The following is a 24,898-nucleotide window of genomic DNA, read 5'->3' on the forward strand; positions in this document are numbered from 1 at the left end:
GGGTAAGAGATGCACATATCATTGCCCTGATTATAAATGAAAAGCCGGTAACTCGAGTTAATACAGTTTGACAACAAAAGTGATATATGATTCACCTTTGGGGACAACGAAGAGTTGAAGATAGCATTTATTGCTTATTCATAGAACATCATAGGCATACAAGTTACACAATTCATCCAACTGCAAGAGCAAATTTCATCTGAACTCTGAGCTGTTAAGGAACATAGAAAACTAGAGCCGCATAATGATAGTGTGAACTATGATTACAATATATGGAATCCTAGATTTAGACAAAAATTTACACATAATATGGTTGTTTCATCAATGTACAATTATATCAATGTCTAATGAATGATGATGCTCTCGAATTCATGCTTTTGCCTATTTGTCAAAACCTGTACAAGTATCACAGATCGATGGAGGAAACAACCTGCAATGTACTATACCATCGAGGCTTGCTGAACACTCGAATGGTACACACGAGACAGACCGAGTCACTGGATCCAGTTCAAGTGCTGCCCGCCAAGTCAATGGACCAAGCCAGGCATGTCCTGCTGCAATAGATCGAAACAATAATAAACATTAATAATCTGAAATATTATTATGTTGATTTATACTGTACATAAATTAAGGGTCTCAATTTTATGATATTACATACTACTTCTTCCATGGACTCGTGCAATATAGTTCATATGTTGCAAGGAAGCACAAAAGAGACATCCATATATGTGTGCAATCACGGAAATAACCTAGCCAAGCTACTTCAATAGCACACTGTCCAAATCTCCTAAATGTGGATTGAGCACAAGTTCAACAGGGGGAGGGGGTTATGACGTTGTGAAAGGATGTTGCTGTACTACAATTTCCTTTTCTAATAATTTGTATCAATTGATTTGCCTTGCCTATGTCCAAAAAAAACTACTAAGGGGAAAAAATACTATTAAAGTACTATATCACCCTGTCTATACATTGAATTTTCTCATGCACTTTGAGCATCTAAAAAAAGAGAAAAGGGGCAAGTGAAGAGTGGTGGACAATACAATGTAAAACACACTCTTGACCATCTTCCGACACTCAAGAAGATGCAGCATTTTCTTTCTATTTTCCAGTGTTACAGAATATACAACAGATTAGAGTTTTATTCCTCCTGATATCAAGGTGCGGCTGCCACCACAACAGACCTAACATTTGGTAAATAGGTACTTAATGAATGCTGTGTTGTTAAACATTAAAGTGTAACATCAGCGATAACTCTACGCTATGAATATTTCTCTACTTTTCTCTACTTGAAACACACAATAAAAACAAAGAGCTAAGAATCACACTGACAACCTATCAGGCCACTACATATCCAAGGAAGATCACTACATTAGAAACAAAGATTTGTTACTTGCCTCTTTCGGTCTCAAGTGGCTCAATGCCGCATTCATTCTGTGGTCAAACACAATATCTTCATTTTCCACTTCTGCATTAGTAAATGTAAGGGCCCGCTGTAACTTTCTAGGAGAGAACACCTCCACCTCAATATCATATATTGCAGTGACAGGTCGATGATCAGAAAAAATAAGTTCACATCTTCTATAATCGAGCTGCTTTATTCCTTTTCCGAATGAGAGGACACGATCACACCTGAAAAGCATACAAGTCAATACAGTACTTCCAAGCTAAGGTATCTTTCTTGGACAATACTAGTGATGTTGCAAGGCAATATAGGATATATCACTGTTGGCATTTAGAACTTACCGCTAAGAGCCTGCCTAAAGGCACGCATGTTTAACAGTAAAGGTGCAGAAAATAGTAACACATTCATAGAATCAATATGTAGCACAATCTACATGCTACTGATGACTTCATTAAGAAAAAATGATACATTTAGGCTCTGTTATGCTTGATGGAAAATAATTTTCGTTGATCTTCTGAAGAACAAATCACGTACAATTGCGTGAAAAGTTCCTCCTCAAAACCACTCTGAAGGAAGAGGGGTACTTGATCTTATATGAAAAGTGAACAGAAAAATTTTACTTCCTCATTTCCTAGAATGATTACTCATTTGAGAGAATTGGTTACCCAACCTTTTTTTTTTAAAAAAAAAAATCATGAAATACTACAATATACGAAGTAACAAATTAGGAACTTATATTACATTAGCCTAGGCAGAAATTCGGGTACACATTCATTATGAGTGTGCAGACGTAATGTGTAGTAAATTATTCACTGGTTTTTTTACCCTATATTTCTTCACCACAATCTTCTCTTTTATAAAATAAAATCTGTAAGATTTATTTATAGCACTCTTGTCTGAATTGAAACACCATTTATTTTTACCACGACCTAAAACATCACAGTAGAAACACTGACATATGTCTGCTTGAGATACATCCTACAGAGTGCAGACTACAAATTATAGCACCATACTAGATTGTACTTCTTTTACTATTTTGAAGCAGTAATTTTACAATTTGTATAGATTAGTTCAACTAATTATATTTCCAAATTTGTTAAGACATGATTTCTTGAATAACTAATTGAACAAATCACTAGAATACATACATATGCAAACACTAACAGATAACATGTAACAAAGCAATATAGAAGGAAAAAAGAAATAACCGGGGGGGGGGGGGGGGTGGGTACTGGATGAGCTTTTACAATATTAGATGACCATTCAAGACAATTGGAAAGGTAATAGAAGAACCTGAGAAGATTTGGAGAGAAAAAAAAAAAAAAAACCCGCATAAAATGGGGAAGACACAAAAAAAGAAAGTAAAGCGGAATTGAAAATATAAAGCTAAAATCAGCAAGATTGTACAAGGCACCAACTTATTTAGTAAAAGATGATATAATTTCGTACCATGCTGGGGTACGTCTCCCCACTTTCAGATCTTCTCCATAATAATTGTCAGAATTCATCTCATATTTGTAAGTCGGTGGAAATTTTAATATACCTTCAGACCATCCATCAAATACATGACCTTTTCTGAACTCTTTCACAAGCTGCAGTTATAAGTGTCACCAAGTTAATAATAATGAGACCATAATGAACAACCTGTCAACAAAATAAGTTATTCGAAGAAAGTTATCTTATCCTAAGTAGTACTTCGTCTTTGGAATTACATGTGTTTTCTTTTGAACACTACGTGATGAATACTAATTTACATCAATCAGGTTCTGTAACTTAGAACTACAAATTGCCACTCAATATATTTCGTTTTCTTGATGATACAGGTATGCAACATGTGAAAGTTGACAAAAAGGCAATGACTAACTATTTTTAGCTTAGTTAGAAGCTCGCATCTTCTATCAAACAAGAGAAGATCGAACTATTACTCGATAGAATCTACAACTCTATTCATGAAGTGCATATGCATATGAATTCATATTCACGAAATGCATATGCAAAAATTAATGAGACAATAACATTAACATCTATAATCATTACTCCTATCTAATATTTGCAACTATCAGCATCTTATTATTGGGATGATATTACTTCAGCACCTCAAATGCTTAACATTTTGCTAGAGGGGTTTCCCCCCTCTTTAATTCTCTTCTAGAAATGTTACAACAATCTACTGTAGTTGGGAAAACATGAATAAGCATGCACTTCACATGAAAATTATTCAGACAAATAGGAAACTAATATTCAGTCCCTGCAAAGCAGCAGACAACCATTTCATGTCAAAATCAAACTAAGGTTCAACAAAAAAAAATATCCCCTCCATTGTCACAGGGAGTAATCTGCATGAATCCGCTCCAAACCCTCACTCATCCATCATGATCAGAGCCTCAGAGGTGTACCTCCAATACTTAGAAGAATAGCAGTAATGTGATTGGTTCATTGGATTTATAAAAATTATACTTGTGCCCTTTTCTCTCTTTTTTTTTTCTTCTAATTTCTTAGTTTGGAATTAAGTGAGCATTAACGTCTCCAAAAGTGAGTGATTACATGTTATGATTGACAGTAGCAGCTATAGTAGTTCACTTTATTATAGTGCCAGTCAAAAGAACTTGAATTTTGATGAGAGGATGGATGAGACGGAAGTAAAAAGGATTAAGGAGGGAGGAAAATGTGGCTTCCCTTGTTTAGTAAAGGAAAATGTTTTCCATCATTAAGGACGCAATTCTCCACCATTGGGAAAACTGTTTTCCACCCTTTCACAAACCAAACAAAGGAAAATGGGGGAAAAAAAAATGAAAAAATCATTTTCCATGAAAACATTTTACATCAAACCAAATGGGGCCTAATTCCCACCCCCCCCCCCCCCCCCCCCCCCCCAAAGGAAGCTGAAGAGAAGTCTACATAGCTTAAGTTTCCCTCTCATTCTTTTCAAGGTAGTCCCAATGTTCTCTCATCATTTATGTTTTCACATATTCCTAATGATAAACATCACCAACAAAAAAACATTAATTACAATGATTATTCTTCTTGACTGATGTAACATGGTGTGACAGAACAAGTTCTTCTGCCTGGAGCCAAAGCTACAAACTTATGGTTATGCAGATTCAAAATTACCAAAATGATAATGCCACCAATTCAGATAGTTGAAGAAAATTGGGTTCCCATTTTAACTTTTAATATATGCTCAACCATCCGAATCCTCCAACAGTTGTAAGCTGATTAGTTTACATAGCTAATGTTACCAACAGGTCAGCATTAAACCATTCACAAATGAGGCACTATCAGATGCCATAACCAATCTTCAAATCAAGCTAAAACATAGAACCCTACCAGCCCAAAATAAATCTATAAAGTCAGCATTTGACACACTCACTGAGTCACAGTCAATGCAATGCATGGACATTCTCATCAGGATCAAAAACACTTGCAAATACAAAAAATTAAAAAGCTTGACTTCATAAATCATGTTCTTGCAGATGCAAGCACTGGAAACTAGAGCTAGAAAAGTTCAAAACAATTATGTCAAATCATGCCAGGTGAAGACTAAGTTCAAATTCCAAGTGATTTTAAAAATATGGAAGTTTCAAACAGATTAAACTTTGCTAGTGATTGAGAGAAATTTTTATTTGATTCTTTTCAGAGAGTAATTTATCTTAGCTCATACCTGATCACATTCGACCAATTTGGACCATTCTTTTTCAGATATTAGCTTCCGTGTGTCATCATATGACATACTGATGCGATAGTTCAAATCCCCAAGCCAAATTATTCTTCTGTAAAGACGAACACATAAGAAATGCCATGTATCAGATGAAGCAATATAGTTTTAGCAGCACTTTTACCCCAACTCCCCAGATCTCCAAATTTGTGCACCAACATACAACTATAGGTAATGAAAAAATTCACTTGCAGAAAATTGAGAACAAGAAGTGTGAATAAACTGAACTTACTCGTGATCATAAATGCTTTTAGGAACTCCAAGACCTGAACCTGTGCGAAAATATGTTCTTCGGTGTATTTCATTCACATCAGCATTCCGTTTTAGTTGGTCAGCTTCCTTTTCCCCAGATGTCAGGTGAGTACATATGAAGCAGAAAAGAGTCTGATATATCGACATGCTGATAGAAACTGCTCCCTGTAAATCAAAATACAAGTATAAATTGCATGGGTATAAAAGGTACAATTCATGAGGCAGAAGATGCAAGTAGAATGTTTGATCCTTCTATATATATATACAGGAAAAGGAATTCCATCAATAGACAAAATTAATAAGACAGACTAGAGCTCCAAGGCTTATTTTTATACTTGTAAAAAAAGGGGGGAAAAAAAGAGTTACTAGATTCTCAAAGGGAAAGCAGATTGGGCAGGTTAAAAGTCCAAACTCATACAGATGCTCATCTGGAAGTCATGAATAACTTTATTAAGATGGGTAATTGATATCAATACAAATTACGAGAAACTAGACAAGTTAAATATTAAATTATGTCGTTACATGAAATTAAGGAAGAAACAATTGAGATCCAATTTGATAAGATTCTATTAACATAGTTCATGGACCAGTCAAAACTGTAAGCAAACTAATAAATTCTTGTTTATTCATTTAAACAAAGAACAAGCAGAACCAGGAGTGGTTAAAAGGAGGAAGTAAAAACAAGACAGGATAAGAAAAGGGAAAGAGACAGACCTTATTACCAATATAGCCCATAACACCAACACCAACAGTAGACACCTTTAAGTTCTGTATATGTTTGCGCAAATCTTTACGAACCCATATAGTGAGGAAAATTCCAACCATTTGCTTACTTGCTATCCTCACATATTCTGGTCTTCTTTTCCGTCGTATAAGTGTTTCAAGGTCAAGTGCTGCAACCGTAGAAGCATCTGGCAACATCTTGTAGTCACCGTTTATCTTAAAAGAATTGTATGCCCTAAATGATTTAGACACTTTACAAGATTTTCCAGACTTAAAACTAAGCGGTCTCTCCAAAACACGTTGAGCTAACAAATCAAGGGGAGGCTCAGGCCAGCTTAAACCAATCCTTTCCGTCCCACTTAATGTCTTAGTTAATTTCGATGTCATTGGATTGATGGCGAATACATCACCTGCGTTCAGAGGACCTGACTGAAAGCTTTGTAACCTCTCAAATCTCTTTGAAGGTACTGTTTGCCTTTTCAAATCCTTCTCTACACAAACGTCTGAATAAGGAATCTCATCACCTCTTGAAACTCCAGGGTCTTTATACATTCCATCACTACTGACCAGTTTGTCTCTAACTTCATAAAATCCATTGAGCTCCTCATCTACAGGATACACTTCCTCCTCCCCTTCGCTATCAGAACCAAGTGATATCTCATCCTCTATATCAGGAATATCTTCTGACGGCTTGAACTTTGATGGAGAAGGGGGATCACTGTAACTTTTAAAGCCCTTCTTAGCTGTAACTCTACTAAGTGTATCTCGAATAATACTTTCCCATTGCAAGGCTGGTCGATTATCTTCAGCCCCAAAAATGTTACCAGCATTCAGTGGTACAATTTCCTGGAGACTATTTTATATTTAAAAATAAAATCAAAATCAATAATAATATTAGAATGACTGAGAAAGCGGGTGGAAAATCATGCTATTATATAGTACAGCAAGCCAAAGGAAAAGAACATAACACTTATGAACGAATTTTTTTGCATATGCCAAGGCACGCATATGGTGGAGTATGCAAGTGCTTTGAAGGCAGCCTCATAGAAATAAATGAAGATGATCACATTATTAGAAAAGGCCCAAATATGAATGGGAAAATATAGGGAGATACTTTAAGAATTACTACAAAAAGATCTTACCCAAGCACGTAAATATCAGATGGTTCATTGATGTTTATCCAATCCTCAATATCAAGATCATCAGGCGGAAATTTTCCACCGACATTCCAAGTCCCAACACATACTCTACAATCCAGGAAGAAAGAATTCAATAATCATAGCTCAGAAAAAGAAACAACAGTACTTTTCAGTATCCAAGATGAAGCAAGTACCTGATATCCTTCGTATGTATATATTGAGCCCTGAAAGTTTCAGAGTTTCGCCTTCTCAATCGTGGTAGGTTGTCTGAAATTAAAATGTGCAAATTTATGAGAGCACATATAATATAAGGGGAAAATATGCAATGCATTGATATTATCCATGGACAAACATAGGAAGGCATATTTCACTAAAAACCCTCATATTTAAGTATATTAACAACGTTGCATGCTTCATCCAATCCTTTTGTACATTTAACATATATTTGGAAAAGAGAATACTCATGAAAAGTTAATTAGCAGCATACACTGATATATTGTACTCATCAAAACCAGTCATATTTATCTATTTTGATACCTACTGTTAAACACACAGTCAAGTAGTTAACCATATAAGACTACGGTCTCTGAAAAGGTGGATAAATACATCTTGAATATTCATAAATGGGTGTCTAATAAATGTAACAATCAGGAAGAGCTGGAACAATTAGTTCTAGAATACAATGATTAGCAGCATCGAGTTCATGAAATCTTGAGTAAAAGAAAAGTATATATTATCATTAATTTTTAGCAGGTTGCTATTTGGTTATGGGGAAAATGTGGACAATTGGGTACTCTAAAGTTCAGATTTTGATTAGTTTTTCCTACGCATTTGAAGGATAACAATGGATTAACAAATTAGGTAAAATATCCGTAATATGTAGTATATATGAGACTCATACTTTCCTAGATATATTTTTCCATAGTTTTCCTCTTAACAACCGAACATTGTCAAAGAATTTCAATTCTCAAACAGTTTTGCCTAGAAATTTCTCATTAAAAACTCTGAACTCCCAAACACACGGTATAAGACCATTAACTACACACTACAATCAACATGATGGATATTCTCGTGTCTCTTTCATTGGACAGAATAACTCCTAAATATATTCTTTACATTGAATAAAACCGAATTCGACACTGTTGATTCAACTAATTGCATAAAACTAGCACTACTCTTCCAATTTACCATTGTCTTTGGAGTCGATAATTCTTAGCAAGTTTCTGTAGTCCCAAAAAAACCGAATTCGACACTGTTGTAGATTAACTAATTGCATAAATTTAGCACTCTAATGTCCTTAATCACCTAGTCAACTTGAATCTTTCTCACATCTTCCATAATCAAAAAATTGCAAACTTACTTCCTCAATTAAAAAATAAAAAAAAAATCACCAAAATTATAACTCCCAAAATAGAAAATCAAATACTAAAACAGAATTAGTATACCCTGAATCCAAAGCAACTGTCACCATCAAAAATCAAACTTTACCAATTCAAACAAACAACAATAAATTAATGACACCAATGAAATACTATTTACACAGTAAAAATAACAAATCATTCAATAAAATGTTCCAATTCCATGATCCTACACATAACTTGACATAACATAAAAAATAGAAAATAAAAAACTATATACCTTCTTCGTCAACAGAAGCAAGAGAACCAAACAAATCGTCGTTGTCGTCGTCATCATCATCAATATCTTCTACATCGGTATCGGCGCTGTAATCGGAATCCTTGGAAGAGATGTTAAGCCATTTGCGCAGAACAACTCTAGGCCACAACAGCTGCAGGCAGGTGCAACCCAAACAACATAACTCAGCCCAACTCATCTTACCATTACCACTACTTGAACTAGTACTTCTTTCTCCATTTCTCTACAGTTTCATTTACTTCCAATTGTAAATTTTGATCAAAAAATTTTCTGGGAATTTTTTAAAATTTAATTTTTTTCAAAAAAAGTAATGAAAGGAAGTTTACCCTCCAATAATATGTAATTGAGGTTAATAATGATGATATTAAGACATAATTACCTCTAATGATCGGCGGCGGGTGTGACGTGGCTGCATCCCTGATAATCTAGAAGCTTAATAAGTTAGAATTAAGAAGAGATATACTGAAAAAGCTGTATTTGATTGGTGGATATAGTTGAGATAACCACCACTTTCATTACTAATTAACGGTATTTTTAATGTGTTTAATTAGTTTAATTTGTATGATCAACTAATTCATAAGTCATTCGGGTCATCGGGTGGGGGTGTTATTAATCTTAATATTAACCCGACCTGATTCGAGCCAAATGACTTGTGAGCTAGATTTGGTCAAAATTAAACACAACAAAGCTAGAGTGCTAGACTAATAAGTGCTTCTAGGTTTTTTTTTTTTTTTTTTTTTTTTTTTGACAAATAAGTGCTTCTAGTTTGGCACTGAATGAATAAGATAAGAAAGCTTGAGACACTTCTTTTTAAATCAATCATTTATGATTCTATTTTTGTCCATTTGTTTATGCATTTAGGAAAATAAAAATGCCTTCTTGTTCTACTTTTGTCCTTTTGCCCCCTTTTTATTTTTTTGAAAAAAATAACCTCATACGAAATTACAAAGTATATTGAAATCAACTACTCCATCCGTCCCACTAAAATTGCCCCATTTGAATCAAAAAGTAAAATGAATACAATAAGTAATCAAATGGGTCAATTTTAATGGAACAAAGGGAGTATTGTTATTCCAATTCTACTACTCTTACCTAACATGCAACCACTAAGTATAAGATCGTGATTTTCAACTTTTAGTTTGAATGTTAAATTTGTCGATCAGTAATTTGACCCAATAACTATCATTATGTATAAATATACGAGTAAAAATTGTAACAAAATTATATCATGAAACTAAACATTATGACTAATCTAATGATATAGTACTCCGTATTATATAATACGGAGTAACATTTATTTTTTTTAGAGGAGAAAAAATTAAGTCAAACATAATATATATATATATACAAAATTCAAAGTGATGTATTTAAAAAAACAGAGAAAAACTATTTAATACTCAGTATTGTTATTCGAAACTCATACATTGAAATATAAGACGGTCTCACTTAAAGCTTGATTCGTTACAAATACAAATACGGCTACTCTATAGGCCGTACCTAGTATAGTAGTAGTATCAGTATAGAAATTTGCGAAGTAGTCGTAATAGTAGTATTGAATAGTGACCACAAACAAGGAAGAGGGGTGGTGAGGTGGGACCACGCGCCATTGAGTAGAAGTCATGTCCGTATTCCAAATGTCAATTAAAACTTTGTAATAAAGATTATAACTTTGTAATAGTCGACCCACTTGCCCACTAACAAGGTCAATGCTGTATAATTAGTGATCGTCTGTCGACTGCTAATGCGTTATGCAAAAACTTTACTGTTTGCACGCCATGCTTCTGCTTCACCACTTTGTGATTTTTTTAATTGTCGTTTTTTGTTTTCAGTTTATCAATTTTTACGTTATTTGAATTGAAAATACGATTTGCATAACTATATTCATAAGTTTGTAAATTAGTTATTAGTTAATACCCTCGAAGCCACAATTTTCTATATACAACTATTTAGAAATAATATAGCATACAGATCGAAGTAATTCATTTTTATGTTTTTATTATTTACAATTTTAATTTCTTTTAATTAAAACTACTGGAGCATAATTTACTATATTATGATCCTTGTATCTTTTGACAACATAATAACCATCACGCCCTCACACGTACAGTATAGGCTCGATATAAACGTTGAATAATGTTTAGTTTTTTATTTCTTATACGTATAAATGCAACAAGCAAGAGCCCATAAGAATGACATTATAGTTTCTTGCATAATAATGCCATGTAATCATAAAGACTGATGTTAACATGCACCATAAATTTTTGATTTTCATAAATCAACATATATCTCGTGAAAAATTGATGTTTAATGTTGCAAAAAAAAACACCAAAATACTTTGTATAAGATGTTGAATTTGTGGTGGAAAAAGATTGGAATATTTTTGTAGGGTATATCAAAGATGAGACTTGTATTTCATTGAAAAACAAAGCTAGCATATTTTTTGGCATACCTTTTTGCATATTTATTTATTCCAATGCTTTTTAACTATTTAAGGGGCAGAATCTCAAAAGTAAAATTAAACCTTGCTTTTGTTGAATACGTGCATGCTTGATCCTCTTTTTCTTTATTATTATTAATTTTTTTTTTTTTTTTTTTTAAGAACAAATCTCCAATTAAATGGGTGCAGTTGCCAGTTGGGCAACCCTATTTTAGCTATTCATTCCTTTTACTTATTCATCAACTGCCATCTTTATAAAAAGCCTTGCACCAACCTTGGACGGTGGCACCATAATTTATTAATTCGATCACGTATTATTACTATTATGAACGACTTGTAAAAACTGTAGAATCACCTCTAAAACAAACCCCTTCATTCTACTTAATTTAGGAATTCTCCTCACGAGATGGGCTTGTTAAGGTTTATTTTTCTTATCTTTTCAAACAACACCCAAAAAAAATTGTACTTACTTGTTCAACTTCTTCTTTTTCAATGTCTTAAATTACTTGCTCCATTGTCTTTCAGATGAGTAGTTATGTCTAGATTAGGTGAAACAGGAGGTAACAATTAATGGGGTAACCATTATAGGGTTTTAGTAATCTTATGCCAAAAAAAAAAAAAAAAAAGGGTTTATGTCCAAAATTTTTGCCTCTAAGAGTCTATTTTGAACTGAAACTAAGCTGAGTAAACAATCCCTAAATAATGATGATACAATACCCATCCACCTCCTATTGTAATTATTTTAAGGTTAAAAATGAACCTAAATAATTGTTTCTACTTTTTTTTATTCGTTTTTTTTCCGTGTTTTTTTTTTTTTTTTTTTTTTTTTTTTTGAGAATTTTTCCAAGCAAATGTTAGTTTATCTGTTTATGAATACATCAAATCTCTAATCTTGGGTAGTATTTTACTTATTATTATTTTTTGATTATTTGTTTGAAATTTTAACATATTAATATATATGATTGAAATTAACTTTTTGTAAAAATTAATTCTATAATTTTTTTTTTTTATAAATATCTTAAACTAAAGATCTTCTATATTATTCTTGCAATTTTTCTTTGTTTTATTTTTAAAATTAAGAAGGATAAAAATGAACACACCTGAAATTATTTACCATATAATGTGAAGACTGTTTGATGTTAACATATCAGATCAGAAAAATTCACCCAGATGAAGTTATCATAATCATTAAAAATATTTTGGTCCAACAAAAATTAGTTTAATAACACCCCTACAAAAACTAGGCACTAACAGCTTACACTTTTTGTATATTAATTCTATACATCATTGGTTTTTGTTTTGTTTATTATTATTATTATTATTATTATTATTATTATTATTATTATTATTATTATTATTATTATTAAACATGATTAGAAGAATTTTTGTAATTTTAAATGTGAGGATGATATAAGAAGTTATGATGAGAAGTGATAGTATTTTTTAAAAAAATAAAATGAAAATAGAGAAGTTAACAAAATTTGAAGATTAAGGTTTTGGAAGTTTGTCATTAAAAGTTGGAAAAATACTCAACAATAATAATATAGATTGTCTTTATTTTCTACTCTACAATATTTATTGTTTATACAGTACACTTTTCAATTGTTGCTTATTATAGTAGTTGATGAGTTGATCATATAGAGCCATACAATTGAAAGAAACTACTTAATGCTCATACTATTTAGATCCATTCATTTAGAAAGGGCATCTTGGGCAACATTTCTTAGAACAAAATTTTCATAATTGACATTTATTGTCTAACCAAAGAAAAGCAAGAAAAAAAAGTAGTGGTTGATGATAATTATTTAATTGGGGTTGATTAAAGTAAGGAGATCGAGATGAAGTAACCCCAAGAGATAGATATTTTCAAAAAAGGAAAAAAAAAAAAAAAAAAACAACTCCAATAGTTGAGTTCTTGATTTCTTAGGCCTTGTGTAAATGTCATTAAACAACTAAAAAAGAAAGAGTAGCTTAGTAAAATATAGGAAATTATTCCTTTTAATTTGTATCATTTAAGGGCGTGTTCGGCGTTAGTTATTGAGTAGCTTTTATATGTTTGACTTGGTCAAACCATCACTTAACAATTTTTTTTTTTTTTTTAACTAACAAAAAATATTAGTGTTTGGCAAAGTAGTGGTTAGGGTAGCTTTTAGGGGAGAAAGTAGCTTTTACAAAAAGTTAAAAATATTAACTTTTGAAAGTAGAGGTAGATGTTGAAAATTTAATCTATAGTTTTAAAAATAAAATATTATTTTTATACGTAGCAGCTAGTCAGCCGCTACTTTACCGAACACTCATATTAGCTTTACAAAAAGTTAAAAATATTAGCTTTTGAAAGTAGAGGTAGATGATGAAAATTTAATCTATAGTTTTAAAAATAAAATATTATTTTAATACGTAGCAGCTAGTCAGCCGCTACTTTACCGAACACTCATATCTAAATTATCTACATTCACAATTCACAGCTTATTGGCAGCTAATAGCTACTTATACAGTTAACAGCTACCTTCACAACTATATTAAGAGATATTATATTATGAGTATAATAATAAAATTAAAAAAAAAAAAAAAAAAAAAAAAAAAAAAGGAGTAGATAGTTGTTAATTTCCCTCAAGTGGTGGTTTCAAAATATTAACTAAAATGTTTTATATTTGAAGATTTTTGTGTGCTGAAAAGTGTGCTTGGAAAACAATACAAAAAGACAAATGAGACAAATAAAAGATAACAAAATGAATAGTAGTGTAATATTAGTGTATTTCATGTATTTCAAGCTAATATGATAAAATGGTAGGGAAATTTAAATTTAACCATTTCCCAAAAAAGTCGACAAATTATACTCAATGACCCTACTAATTTCTTTATCCTTCCAATTTGCCTAATGACCCAACAGTTAAGATCAATAATAATGGATCACATGCACAGTATTACAGATTAATGCATTAAGCAATAATCGTTTGGCATTACTGTGGTTTTCTGTTTTTTGGTTTTTTTGTTGTATAAAAGTATATGATATATGTCACATAATGTATCAAAAATTATTTAAACTTATTAAAATCATAATAATTTTGAAAACTGACAACAAAAAAGTGGAAACACTTTTTTCTTATTTCTTATTTCATGTTTTTGTTTATTAGTTATCTAAAAAAAACAGGAACTGAAAACAAAAAATGATGTCAAACAAGACCTAAATTACTCCTTTTTTATTTAGTAAAACTCATTTATTTTTCGTATCATAGTTGTTTAGTTGGTAGAATTTTAGAGGTGACGAGAGGCTAGCATCTATAGAAAGATCAATTCTCAACTTCCAAATTGATCTGTAACAACGGGTGAAATAGAGAAACCATGGATGCCCTAATCAACTAGTCTACCACCTTGTCGACGAATTGGACATCCATTACCCACCTTTACCCAACATCCATTACATCCACATACCCTCCGCAACGATGCAACACTCATTTGAGATGAAAATTCTATAGTAGTCAAATGAAATGAAATGTTAATAATTATATATGAAGACAAATGTTACGGAGTACTAATTATCAAATGGAAGGAGATTTAAAATGAGGTTAAATGTTCAAGTTGTGTTGGAATCGTTATGTACATAATTTTATTTTATTTTTTGGCTTTATTGTGAGATTAATTACTACTCCACTACCTCCGGGATTGTATATGATAATAGGCAAAAGCTAATGAGCGCCCCCGGGACGTAGATAAGAGAATTAAAGTGCAAATATTAGAGTAAAATTAACATTAATTACACCGAACGATCGTGATTTTGTCATGAATTCCTAACTTAATACCATTTCAACCAATATAATTTATCCTTATCTAACGCCCCGGGCGCTCGTTAGCAAGATCCATGATAATATTGGAATGATTGGTGACATTATAACTTATCATTTATTTTTAATTTTTTTGAAAGTTAAGCAATATAATTAACAAATGGATGCATGTGAGAGATGTAATAATTCATGTACAAAATAACTCTACATTAGCTTTTAGGATTTAAAATATAAAGGTTAATGATAATTATGATGATTATATTATCATTATTAGTTATTGCTTATATTTTGTGTTAATAGTAAAAAATATCCCTAATATGTACCTAGCTATTCAAATATCCCTAATATGTACCTATTCAAATGCTCAAATGTATCTAGTCGTACTCTATTATTAACTCATGAATTATATGTATGTACTCATGGAATCACATTATATAATTCAAGCTTTCTAACATTCTCTTTCTCATAATAACTTGTCATAAAACTCGTTTCTTTGTCTCTCTATTGTCTTTTATTAACAAATTAATCATCATTAACGTGTAAAATTATGTTCCATGAAATACTTATGTATACTTCGATATACATATACACGCAAATAATTTATTTGTTCTATATAAAAGACAATAAATCAGAGAAAACGAAAGAAGTAAGTACAAGTGCGCGGGTCAAAACTGCCTCCTATGTGAGTAGCACTACTTCATGAATTATTTCTTATTTCTTATTTCATGACCCTCCTTTAATATTCTATTGTGTATATAATCCATTTCTAAAAAAACAAAATTCATGTAAAAATATCCTCAATTAAGTTAAAATATGGTGGGGTTTTAAGCACAAGAGTTGTTGATCTGACTATAACGTGCAAATGTGAAATAAATACAATATGCATATGTAGACATAAGATAGAGAGCTTAAGATAAGATTTGATCAACTGGGAAATTCTATTGTCGGACCAAAATTTTATGGAAAAGGAACATTTCCACAAATAGTAAGCTTTTTTTCGGACGGTTTTTTAATATTATATGCCGGAATCTATATACAAGTATATTAAAAAAAAACATTAAGTATATGTCTTAATTGTTTTTTTTTTTTTTTTTTTTTTTTTTTTTTCTCTAACTTTCTCGTTTTGTTATGAAAAATGAACCCAAAAAAAACTATAGTGAACTTAAGTAAATATTCCATTTGTTCCTAAATACTTATGACACAGGTAATAATAAAAAAATAGTTCACTACAAGATTTGAACTCACAACCTCTAATTTTAGAACTAATTGTCTTACCACTATAAGTTATGTGTTTTTAATGTTTTAATCATATTTTGTATTCAAAAGAAAACATTAAAATCACAGGTAATATATGTTGTAATTTACCTCTAAGTTATGTGATTTTAATGTTTTCTTTTGAATAAATACAACATTTTAATATATAACAAATGACAATATGAATAACAAATTTAATTAAAAGAAAATTGAATCATAAATTACAACATATATTACCGATCAGTTCCATGTAATAATCCAGGGTATCGTCTGGGCCCAAAAACTAGTTTTTGATCTTAAATGTAGCAAGTTGTTTAAAACAAATAAATTGTAAACTCTAATTGATAGTTTATTATGATGGAGTTAGTCTACCTTATTTTGGAGGTTGTTAACTATTTATTTCATATTCTCTTATTTACTTTGTATATTATTGAATTGATTGTAAGACTTGTAACATTCTTTATTTGAAGTCATTTTCTGGGTTGTTGATAAGACACAAGGATCTTGTTTTTTCTTATTGAACAGTAACAACATGCTTCCAATATTGAGCAAGAACTTGTGAAAGTTTGCAGTTGAATACGGGTTTGGGCAAATTAACTTAATGTATTAGCCTAAGTGCGGCATTTCAATCTTGTATACCAAGTATATTTTTATTATATAAAATAATTGTATGAGTATTATTATATTAACATATACTCGTACTCCGTAATATGTAATATGTAACGAATTTAGTATAATAATACTCACAAAATTGTTTTTTTTCTTTTAGGTATAAATAATCAAATAGGGACAAAGATGGGTATTTGAAGTCCAAAAGGTCAAGTACTCCATCAAAAGGACAATAACTAATTACGGAGTACTATTGAGTATTGAGTACTACTCGTATTACTTATTTAGGTAATACTCAGTAGACTCGTAGTACTACAATTACAAAGTCGGCCGATGTAGTTATTTTTATTGACTAAACTATTTCGTACAAGTTTTGAGTGATAAATTTCGTTGGCTTTTTAAATGTAACATTCGTAAATACAAAGTAACGATTTTACAATTCCCTAAAAAAAAATAAAAATAAAGATTTACTAGTCAAAAAGTAATTAAATAAAAATTTAAACACAAAAAAGGCAAATGGTAAAAGTTAGTGTTAAAAGTCATATTAATTCAGAAGACTTTTTTTTTTTTTTTTTTTTTTTTTTTGGTAAAGAATTCAGAAGACTATGCAGTACAGTATAAAACACATAATTCAAACGTGTAGTCACATTCATACGCCTTTGATCATTGGTACCTCGGAGAATAAATACATCCTCCTTTTTTCTTCTTTTTTTGTTTTAATTTCTTTTGTTTCTTTGTGCTTCATTTCATCTTTTAAAATCATTATATCACACGAAATCTAACAACAAAACATTGCACATTAATTGTTTGCCAGTTTTAAAGAAAGCATCGTCTATATTGTTTGTCATTGATTCATTACTAATACAACGTATAAGCATAATGAATACGAGTAATTGTGCACAGTAATTATTTGTCGCATCAAAGGGGTAATCTATACTTTTGTCGTTTGGAGCCATTTCCACTCTATGAGTGACATGCTAATGTCAATTTTAATAAATCATGATCATTAAAGTTTTAATTAATTTCAATTTTTTAAGAATGATTTCAATAGTTAAAAATCATTTTCAATCAATAAATAAAATACTCCGTAAGTGGTCAGCCTAAGTTAACGTGTACTTACACAGTTAGCCAATTAGTTCGGTCATGTTCACTTCATCTTATTTTTGCTAAACTGAATTATTTTTACAAAAGTGCAATTATTTTGCTGAACTTAAATTATATTAACCGATCCGAAATTAATTTTTATGAACCGGAGCTATTTTTACTAATTTTTCAATTATAATTCTTTTTTAGTTATGATTTTTATTGAACTGAAATTATTTATTTTTACTAAATATTACAAAGTGAATGCCCTGTTTGTTTTTATGTGAATGCGTTGATTATGCTTTTAATTAACTCATATATTTACTTTGAAAAACGATTAGTCATACTCATACTTCAACCTCAAATGATTAAAAATGATTATCTCAAAAACCCGGAAAACACCCTCTTTGGTTTCACATTAACGTACAAGCCCTTGTTCGATTGAAAAAAATCTAACATAACTTATCCAATTTTAGAATAATATACTATAAAAACTAAAAATAAAAGTAGGATAATATACTTATTAATTGATGCAGAAAAAGGTGAGACTGAATGATTCTTTCATAAAAAGGGGTGAAAAAGAGAGGAAATTTTCAGGATAAGATCTATTAACAATACATAAATAATCTAGCTTAATATATAAATAAACGAATAAATAAATAAATAAAATAAGATTTTAATTCACAGTTAATGGAGTAAGAAAGAGAGAGTGAGAAATTCACACCTGATTTGCTCTAACTTTGCTTGATCGACAATCAAATTCGTCTTCTATTTCTGCGCAAATATTTCTAAATTAGGAATTTTATCAGAAAAAAAAAAAAAAAATTGTATTTTGTTTCTTAAATAATGTTTAGACTAAAAATGATCGAGGGGGCAAAAATGTAGAAGAAGAAAATACCTTAAGAAGTTTAGAGGAAAGAAAAAGAATAGTGAAAGTTAAAAAGACGGCTGATATTAATAATTGGAGTTTAGAAAGAAAAACAGAGTTTTGGTTAATTGGTTAAATTTCGGAGAGAATAATGAATGAAAACTCCTGTTTAATGTGTTAGTATTATTTTGAGTTTGACTTTGGAAGAACAAAATTGGTAGTTGGAATGGGGAAGGAAAGAAAGAAGAGGGTGTTTGTTTGAAGAGACTGATCGGTGGACGAACAAGACGGTGCTATATATATATATTCACACTAACTTTTTAAATTTCTCCTCCACTTGACAAAATTAATGTATACCAAGTATGGAGTAGTTTGATACCACTTATGAGTATTTGTATAATTCCTTTTTATTTAGTTGACACCCTCTTATTTATTTGTTATAATGGTGTCATTTTTGTATTGAATTTAAAATTATCGAAATTAAGGGATTGTTCATATTTACTGACTAATTTGAATTTAACTGAACTTAACTGAATTGAACTTAACTGTGGTGAAATGAATATTTTATGGGAGAAGGAACTTAGGAGCTTAACTCAACTAAATATATTGGAGATGAACTGAACTGAACCGAACTGATTAGAACTGAAGTGAATAGGCCCTAAAAAGAATCCTTGTAATGAACATTATGTGTTGTTAAATGCTTGTTCCAAGATTGGTTTGTAATATATTAAAGTTACTTTCTAAAATACTACATACAAAATGAAAATTAAGTTAGAAATTTCGAAAAAGAATGTTAGTTGTATGCTTTCTATACTATCATTTCAGTTCAGTTCATTTCATTTCAGTTCAATTTTGCCCAGTTCAGTTCAGCTACTAATTTTCCTCTCTCCTCATAAAATATTCATTACATTTCAGTTCAATTCAGCTCCAATCAATTCAGTTCAGTTCAGTTCAGCTCAGTTTGGTAAATATGAACATACCCTAATTGGTAGCGCTGAGCAAAACTACCTGAAAAACCGATCCGTAACCGTTCCGAAAATTAGGGTACCTGTTCCGATAATTTGTTATCGGGTTTGGTTATTGGATATCATTTTAAAATTAACGGTTATCTGATCCGATCTGATAAGCATTTTTTTGATTTTTTTCCCTACTTAAATTTATTTTTTTAAAATCTAAACTCTTACTTTACATCATAATTACTTTATAATATCAATGATTAGTAATATTATTAATAATTTGGTCAAAATCTTATGATATTGTTGTTAATTAGTGGTAAATTATATCATAATAACTACATAATCAAGTTTAATTATCATTAATGGATATCTTATTGGGTACCTGATAACCGATCCGAAAATACGGGTACCCTGAAGTGCGAGTAACCGAACTTATTGGTTCGGGTTATGGATATCATCACTTTTAGGGATTTTGGCTATCGGGTACCTGAACCGTTTGTACTAACGTTACGGGTATCCGTCCCATGCTCACCCCTACTAATTGGAACATAAGGATTTTGGCATACTTTATAGGCTCCCTTATTATGACATATTGTAATGAATAATTTTTTTTTTTTTTTTTTTAGTTTGCCCCACCCAATTTACCAGAGTTTAGCTCCGGCTACATTCGGATTCGACCCGGGTTATACACCTTGGCTTTTAATGGGTGAATCTTCCAACAAGAGTTTTCTATTGCTAGTCACACAAAAAACGCGTTGGAATTTATATGAAGAAAAACTAAAGTCATAAAATATGAGATTATATCGAATTAATCCCTAGGATAATTAAATTAAATAAAGATAATATAAGGTAGGAAAATCTTAGGGTGATTTATATATTACTCTCAAAATATAACCAAGAATACGCCAAAAATAGGCTTAATAATTGATTACTACAACCCACTTAACAAAAAATTCAAAGACCTTCGTGGTGGTCGTTTATAGGGGCAAAATAGCTAATTGATCCAGGGCATATTCAAAACTTCTTTTATCATCTTACTCCTCAAAAGCATCACATGTGTTTCATTTATTCTCTCATTATATTTAAAGTTTGTTTTATTATCTTACTTTAAATGATACTAGATGAAACCCGTGCGATGCACGGTTTGTTTGAATTTTTTAAAATAATATTTTTACATATATATTATGTGCTAAAAATTGTTAAATATTTAGATAAAATTCCTGATATTAAAAGATAATATTTTATATTTAATTAATTTAAACTAGATAATCTCATTCGCAAATTTTGCTTACGTGTCAGTTAAATTATTTAATTATAAAAGAAATTAATAATCTCGTATTTAATTGGCTACCACTAAAATTTATTATCCTACGTGGAGCGCTGAAAAAACTAAACTTACGTGGCTCTCTAAAAACTCGAGAAAAAACTCCCCTTTATATATATACTAGGTTAAATCCCGTGCCATGCACGGTGATCTTTATATATAGTTATATATTATTTATTGAAAAAATATTATAATAATAAATTAGTCAAGAAATAATAAAAGTATGTGATATGTTAATTTGGTATTTGCAATTATAATTGTAGCTTCCAATACACAACTAAAACAAAGTAGGAAAAAAATATGAGCAATATTTTTTTAAGGGTAATGTTATATGTAACCCTAAGGGCTATATATAAGCATTAAATATACTCTTGAAAATTGTATAAAATTAGGAATTCATAATAAAAACATGCATAAATCAGTGTTATTAGTGTTTATATTTTGATGATTTCTTAACTTTTTACGATTTTCAAGTGTAAATTTAATGCTTATATGTAGCCTTAAGGGCTATGTATAACATTTTTCTTTTTTTAATTATAAAATAGGTCACTAATTATTTAAAAATATTGATTTTTGTTATATATTGCCAATATAGAATGTGTTTAAAAATATATATATATATGATTTTTGTAAATGATTTGTTTCCTTAATTAAAATATTTTATTAAAAGAAAAAGAAAAAGGACACACCGGGAGATGACACATGTCATCGTTGGTGTGTCTTTTAGTATATAGTATTGATTGATGATATTAGATTATGATACCCAAATATTTATGCAAAAATAATGTGCTACTATCAATATACTTCTTCCGTTTTTAAATACTTGCCCCATTTCTATTTTTTGCACTATTCATTTATCCTACTTTGACTAATGTTTGTGATTTATATATAAGAAAAAATATAGTCTTGTAGGTAATTGTTGGAATCATCTCAATGAATATATTATTAATTTTCAATTGTTAGAATTTATACTTATTGATAATTAAAGATATTAGAGATCAAATATTAGCATCGACCTGCGTGTCCAAGAGAAATGGAGCAAGTATTTAAAAACGAAGGGAGTATTTTTTTTGTTGGTATTTAAATGATACACATACCATTTAAACATAATGTAATACTAATGTTATGTTGACTCAAATTATTAGAGGTAGAGAATTCCTCTAAAACAAAGGAAATAAATCAAATAATCAATTAGTCAAATTCATACAGAAGTTGCAGGTTAGCAGCAGCACAGTAAAAGGAAAGTAGCTTGGATTGAGAAATGAAAGTGGGAAAATCAGGAAAGAACCAAATTAATTAAAAGGAGTTGGGCTCGACCATCAAGGTCGCACCAAAGTGTTGGTCATCATGCCACGTAGTAATCTAATTGATTCCGATGTTCCCTTCTTTACTTCTTTTAAATTTGTCTTTGGATTCTCAAACATCCAAAAGTCGACTTATATAATTGTATTTCAAAATGTACACTTGCTCTTTAAAAATTTAAGACAATAGGTCCTATGTTTGGTGTTGTCAATTTTTTGTAAGAGAAAAAAAAAATGATGCCCTTTAATGATGGATTAGTTGCACTTGATGAGGTATCATTTGGGATATTGCTTTCAATTGGGTTTTAAATGTATTTGATATGCTTATACATTCTTAATGATATTGACATCTTTTTTAGAATATGTGTTATGATTCAAGTTTGATTCTTCATAATTTGTGTATAAATGAATCTTGGACGGTTGGACCTCAATTAAACCATCAATTAAAGTTATTAGTTGTGGTGCTTGTTAATCAGTACTTTCTCCCCTTTGAATGTAACCGAATTTTGAGCATTCCGCTTAGTCATAGATTGCCTGCTGATGATGTGTGTTGGGACTTGGAGAAGGATGGATGCTACTCTGTTCGTTCGGCGTACAGAGCGATTTTTGATGATGTTTGGAGGAGGGAGGAAGAGGCACCTTCGAGAGGGCGGTACATTTGGAATAAAATCTGGAAGTTGAATGTATTGCCTAGGATAAAATTTTTTGCTTGGAGGGCTTGTCAAGATGCCCTCCCTACTCGCAATGGTATTAATCGAAGGGTGCGTGATTATGATCCTACATATAGTATATGTCAATGTGAGGACGAAACTGTAACTCATGCTCTAGTCAGTTGTAAGCTTGCTCGTTCTATATGGAATTCAAGTAAGTTTCAGCATCTTGATTTATATAATTTTCGCACAATTGTGGATTGGTGGGAGTATGGTTTTGGGGAGCTTGGCGAGGAGGAGATGGAGGACTTGATTACTCTCTGCTGGGCAATCTGGGGGGCTCGAAACAAGTTTATTATGGAGGATGCAAGGCCGGATCCTGAGGGGATAGTTAAGTACGCGCTGCGTACGAGCTGTGAGGCTAGAGAGGAAGGTGAGAAGGTGCGTCTGGGGGGTCGGTTTGCTGGGCCGATTCACCCTACCTCATGGCTGCCACCTCCTGCAGGAATTTTTAAGGTGAATGTTGATGCAGGGGAGCTGGGTGATGTGGGGTCGGGACTTGGGGCTGTTGTGAGAAATAGTGAGGGAGTGGTGGTGGCTTGTGCGACGGTGCAGGGGGCAGAGCGGTGGGATACGTTGGTTGCTGAAGCTAAGGCCGTGTTTTGTGGGCTGCAACTTGCTAGAGATGAAGGGTTGCGAAGGATTGTGGTGGAAGGTGATTGTCTTGCTGTGATTGAAGCATTGCGTGGGCGTACGAGAGGCTCCAATGCTTTTCATTTAATTATTGAAGATCTCTTAGATTTTTGTAATTCATTCGATTCTTGCTCTTGGTCTTTTGTTAAGCGTTGTGGGAATAAAGTAGCACATGATTTGGCCCATTTCCAACCTTGGGAAGTTGGTCGGAGAGTGTGGAATGATGTAATCCCACCTCGTGTTTCTGATGTAGCTTCGAATGATTTAATAATATAAGCCTTTTGAGGGTTTGTTTCAAAAAAAAAAGTTATTAGTTGTGGGATATAAAAGCCAACATGATCCAAGGTCATGAGTTCAAATTTCATACACCCCTCCTTATTAAGTGCCACCATGGATATTGGGAGGCCCAAGATGCTTCCACATTCCAAACGCAATGAGCTCTCATGTGAAAAGGTGTGATAGGTTATATAAACCTTTTTTTTTTTTTTTTTTTTTTGGGGGGGGGGGGGGGGGGTTCATAATTAGCTTAACCTTTTAGATTGAATTGGTACTTTATAATTTTATTAAGGCAAAAGCTAATGATTGCCTCCGGGGCGTTAGATAAGAGAATTAAAGTGCAAATATTAGAGTAAAATTAACATTAATTACACCGAACGACGCGTAATTTTGTCATGAATTCCTAACTTAATACCATTTCAACCAATATAATTTATCTTTAACTAACGCCCCAGGGTGCTCGTTAGCAAGATCGTTTTATTAATCATACATGCTAAAAAATGTTAATAGTAGGTTTACGCCCAAAAAAAAAAAAAAAGGGTCATGGGATCTTATAGCAATCAATATTTGATTCAAATAAACCTCATTACATTTACAAGCAAAAGCTAACGAGCACTCCTAGGACATCAGATAAGAGAACTAAAAGTAGAAACATTATTTATACTAATTACACCGATTAAGAACCTGTTATCTTCAGCTTAATTTCAGTTAAGTTCCTAATTTCCTTCTCTCATAAACAATTCAGTTCAGTTCGGTTCAGATCAGTAAATCTGAACAC

At 31.4% G+C, this 24,898-nt stretch overlaps 1 protein-coding gene across 4 annotated transcripts; it reads right to left on the reverse strand.

Annotated features, from left to right (window-relative positions):
* Window positions 1-114: 114 nt before the first annotated feature.
* Window positions 115-19,191, reverse strand: LOC145639114 (type IV inositol polyphosphate 5-phosphatase 3-like). 4 transcript variants are annotated; one of them, XM_081690277.1, is made up of 12 exons: window positions 18,951-19,191; window positions 18,777-18,826; window positions 9,267-9,312; window positions 8,870-9,020; window positions 7,426-7,498; window positions 7,235-7,339; window positions 6,084-6,945; window positions 5,350-5,534; window positions 5,064-5,172; window positions 2,852-2,994; window positions 1,395-1,629; window positions 115-554 (listed from the first exon to the last, which is right to left on the reverse strand). In XM_081690277.1, exons 3-12 carry the CDS (start codon window positions 9,300-9,302, stop codon window positions 528-530), a joined length of 1,926 nt encoding a protein of 641 aa, XP_081546403.1. In that variant the 5' UTR covers window positions 9,303-9,312; window positions 18,777-18,826; window positions 18,951-19,191; the 3' UTR covers window positions 115-527. The 4 variants fall into 4 exon arrangements, with proteins under 4 accessions (XP_081546403.1, XP_081546401.1, XP_081546400.1 ...); XM_081690275.1 differs by having other exon boundaries at window positions 8,870-9,110; XM_081690274.1 differs by lacking the exons at window positions 18,777-18,826; window positions 18,951-19,191 and having other exon boundaries at window positions 8,870-9,110; window positions 9,267-9,862.
* Between the last annotated feature and the right edge of the window lie 5,707 nt (window positions 19,192-24,898).

The sequence above is a fragment of the Chenopodium album genome, chromosome 7 (assembly GCF_948465745.1).
Source record: "Chenopodium album chromosome 7, dcCheAlbu1.1, whole genome shotgun sequence".
Lineage (NCBI taxonomy): Eukaryota > Viridiplantae > Streptophyta > Magnoliopsida > Caryophyllales > Amaranthaceae > Chenopodium > Chenopodium album.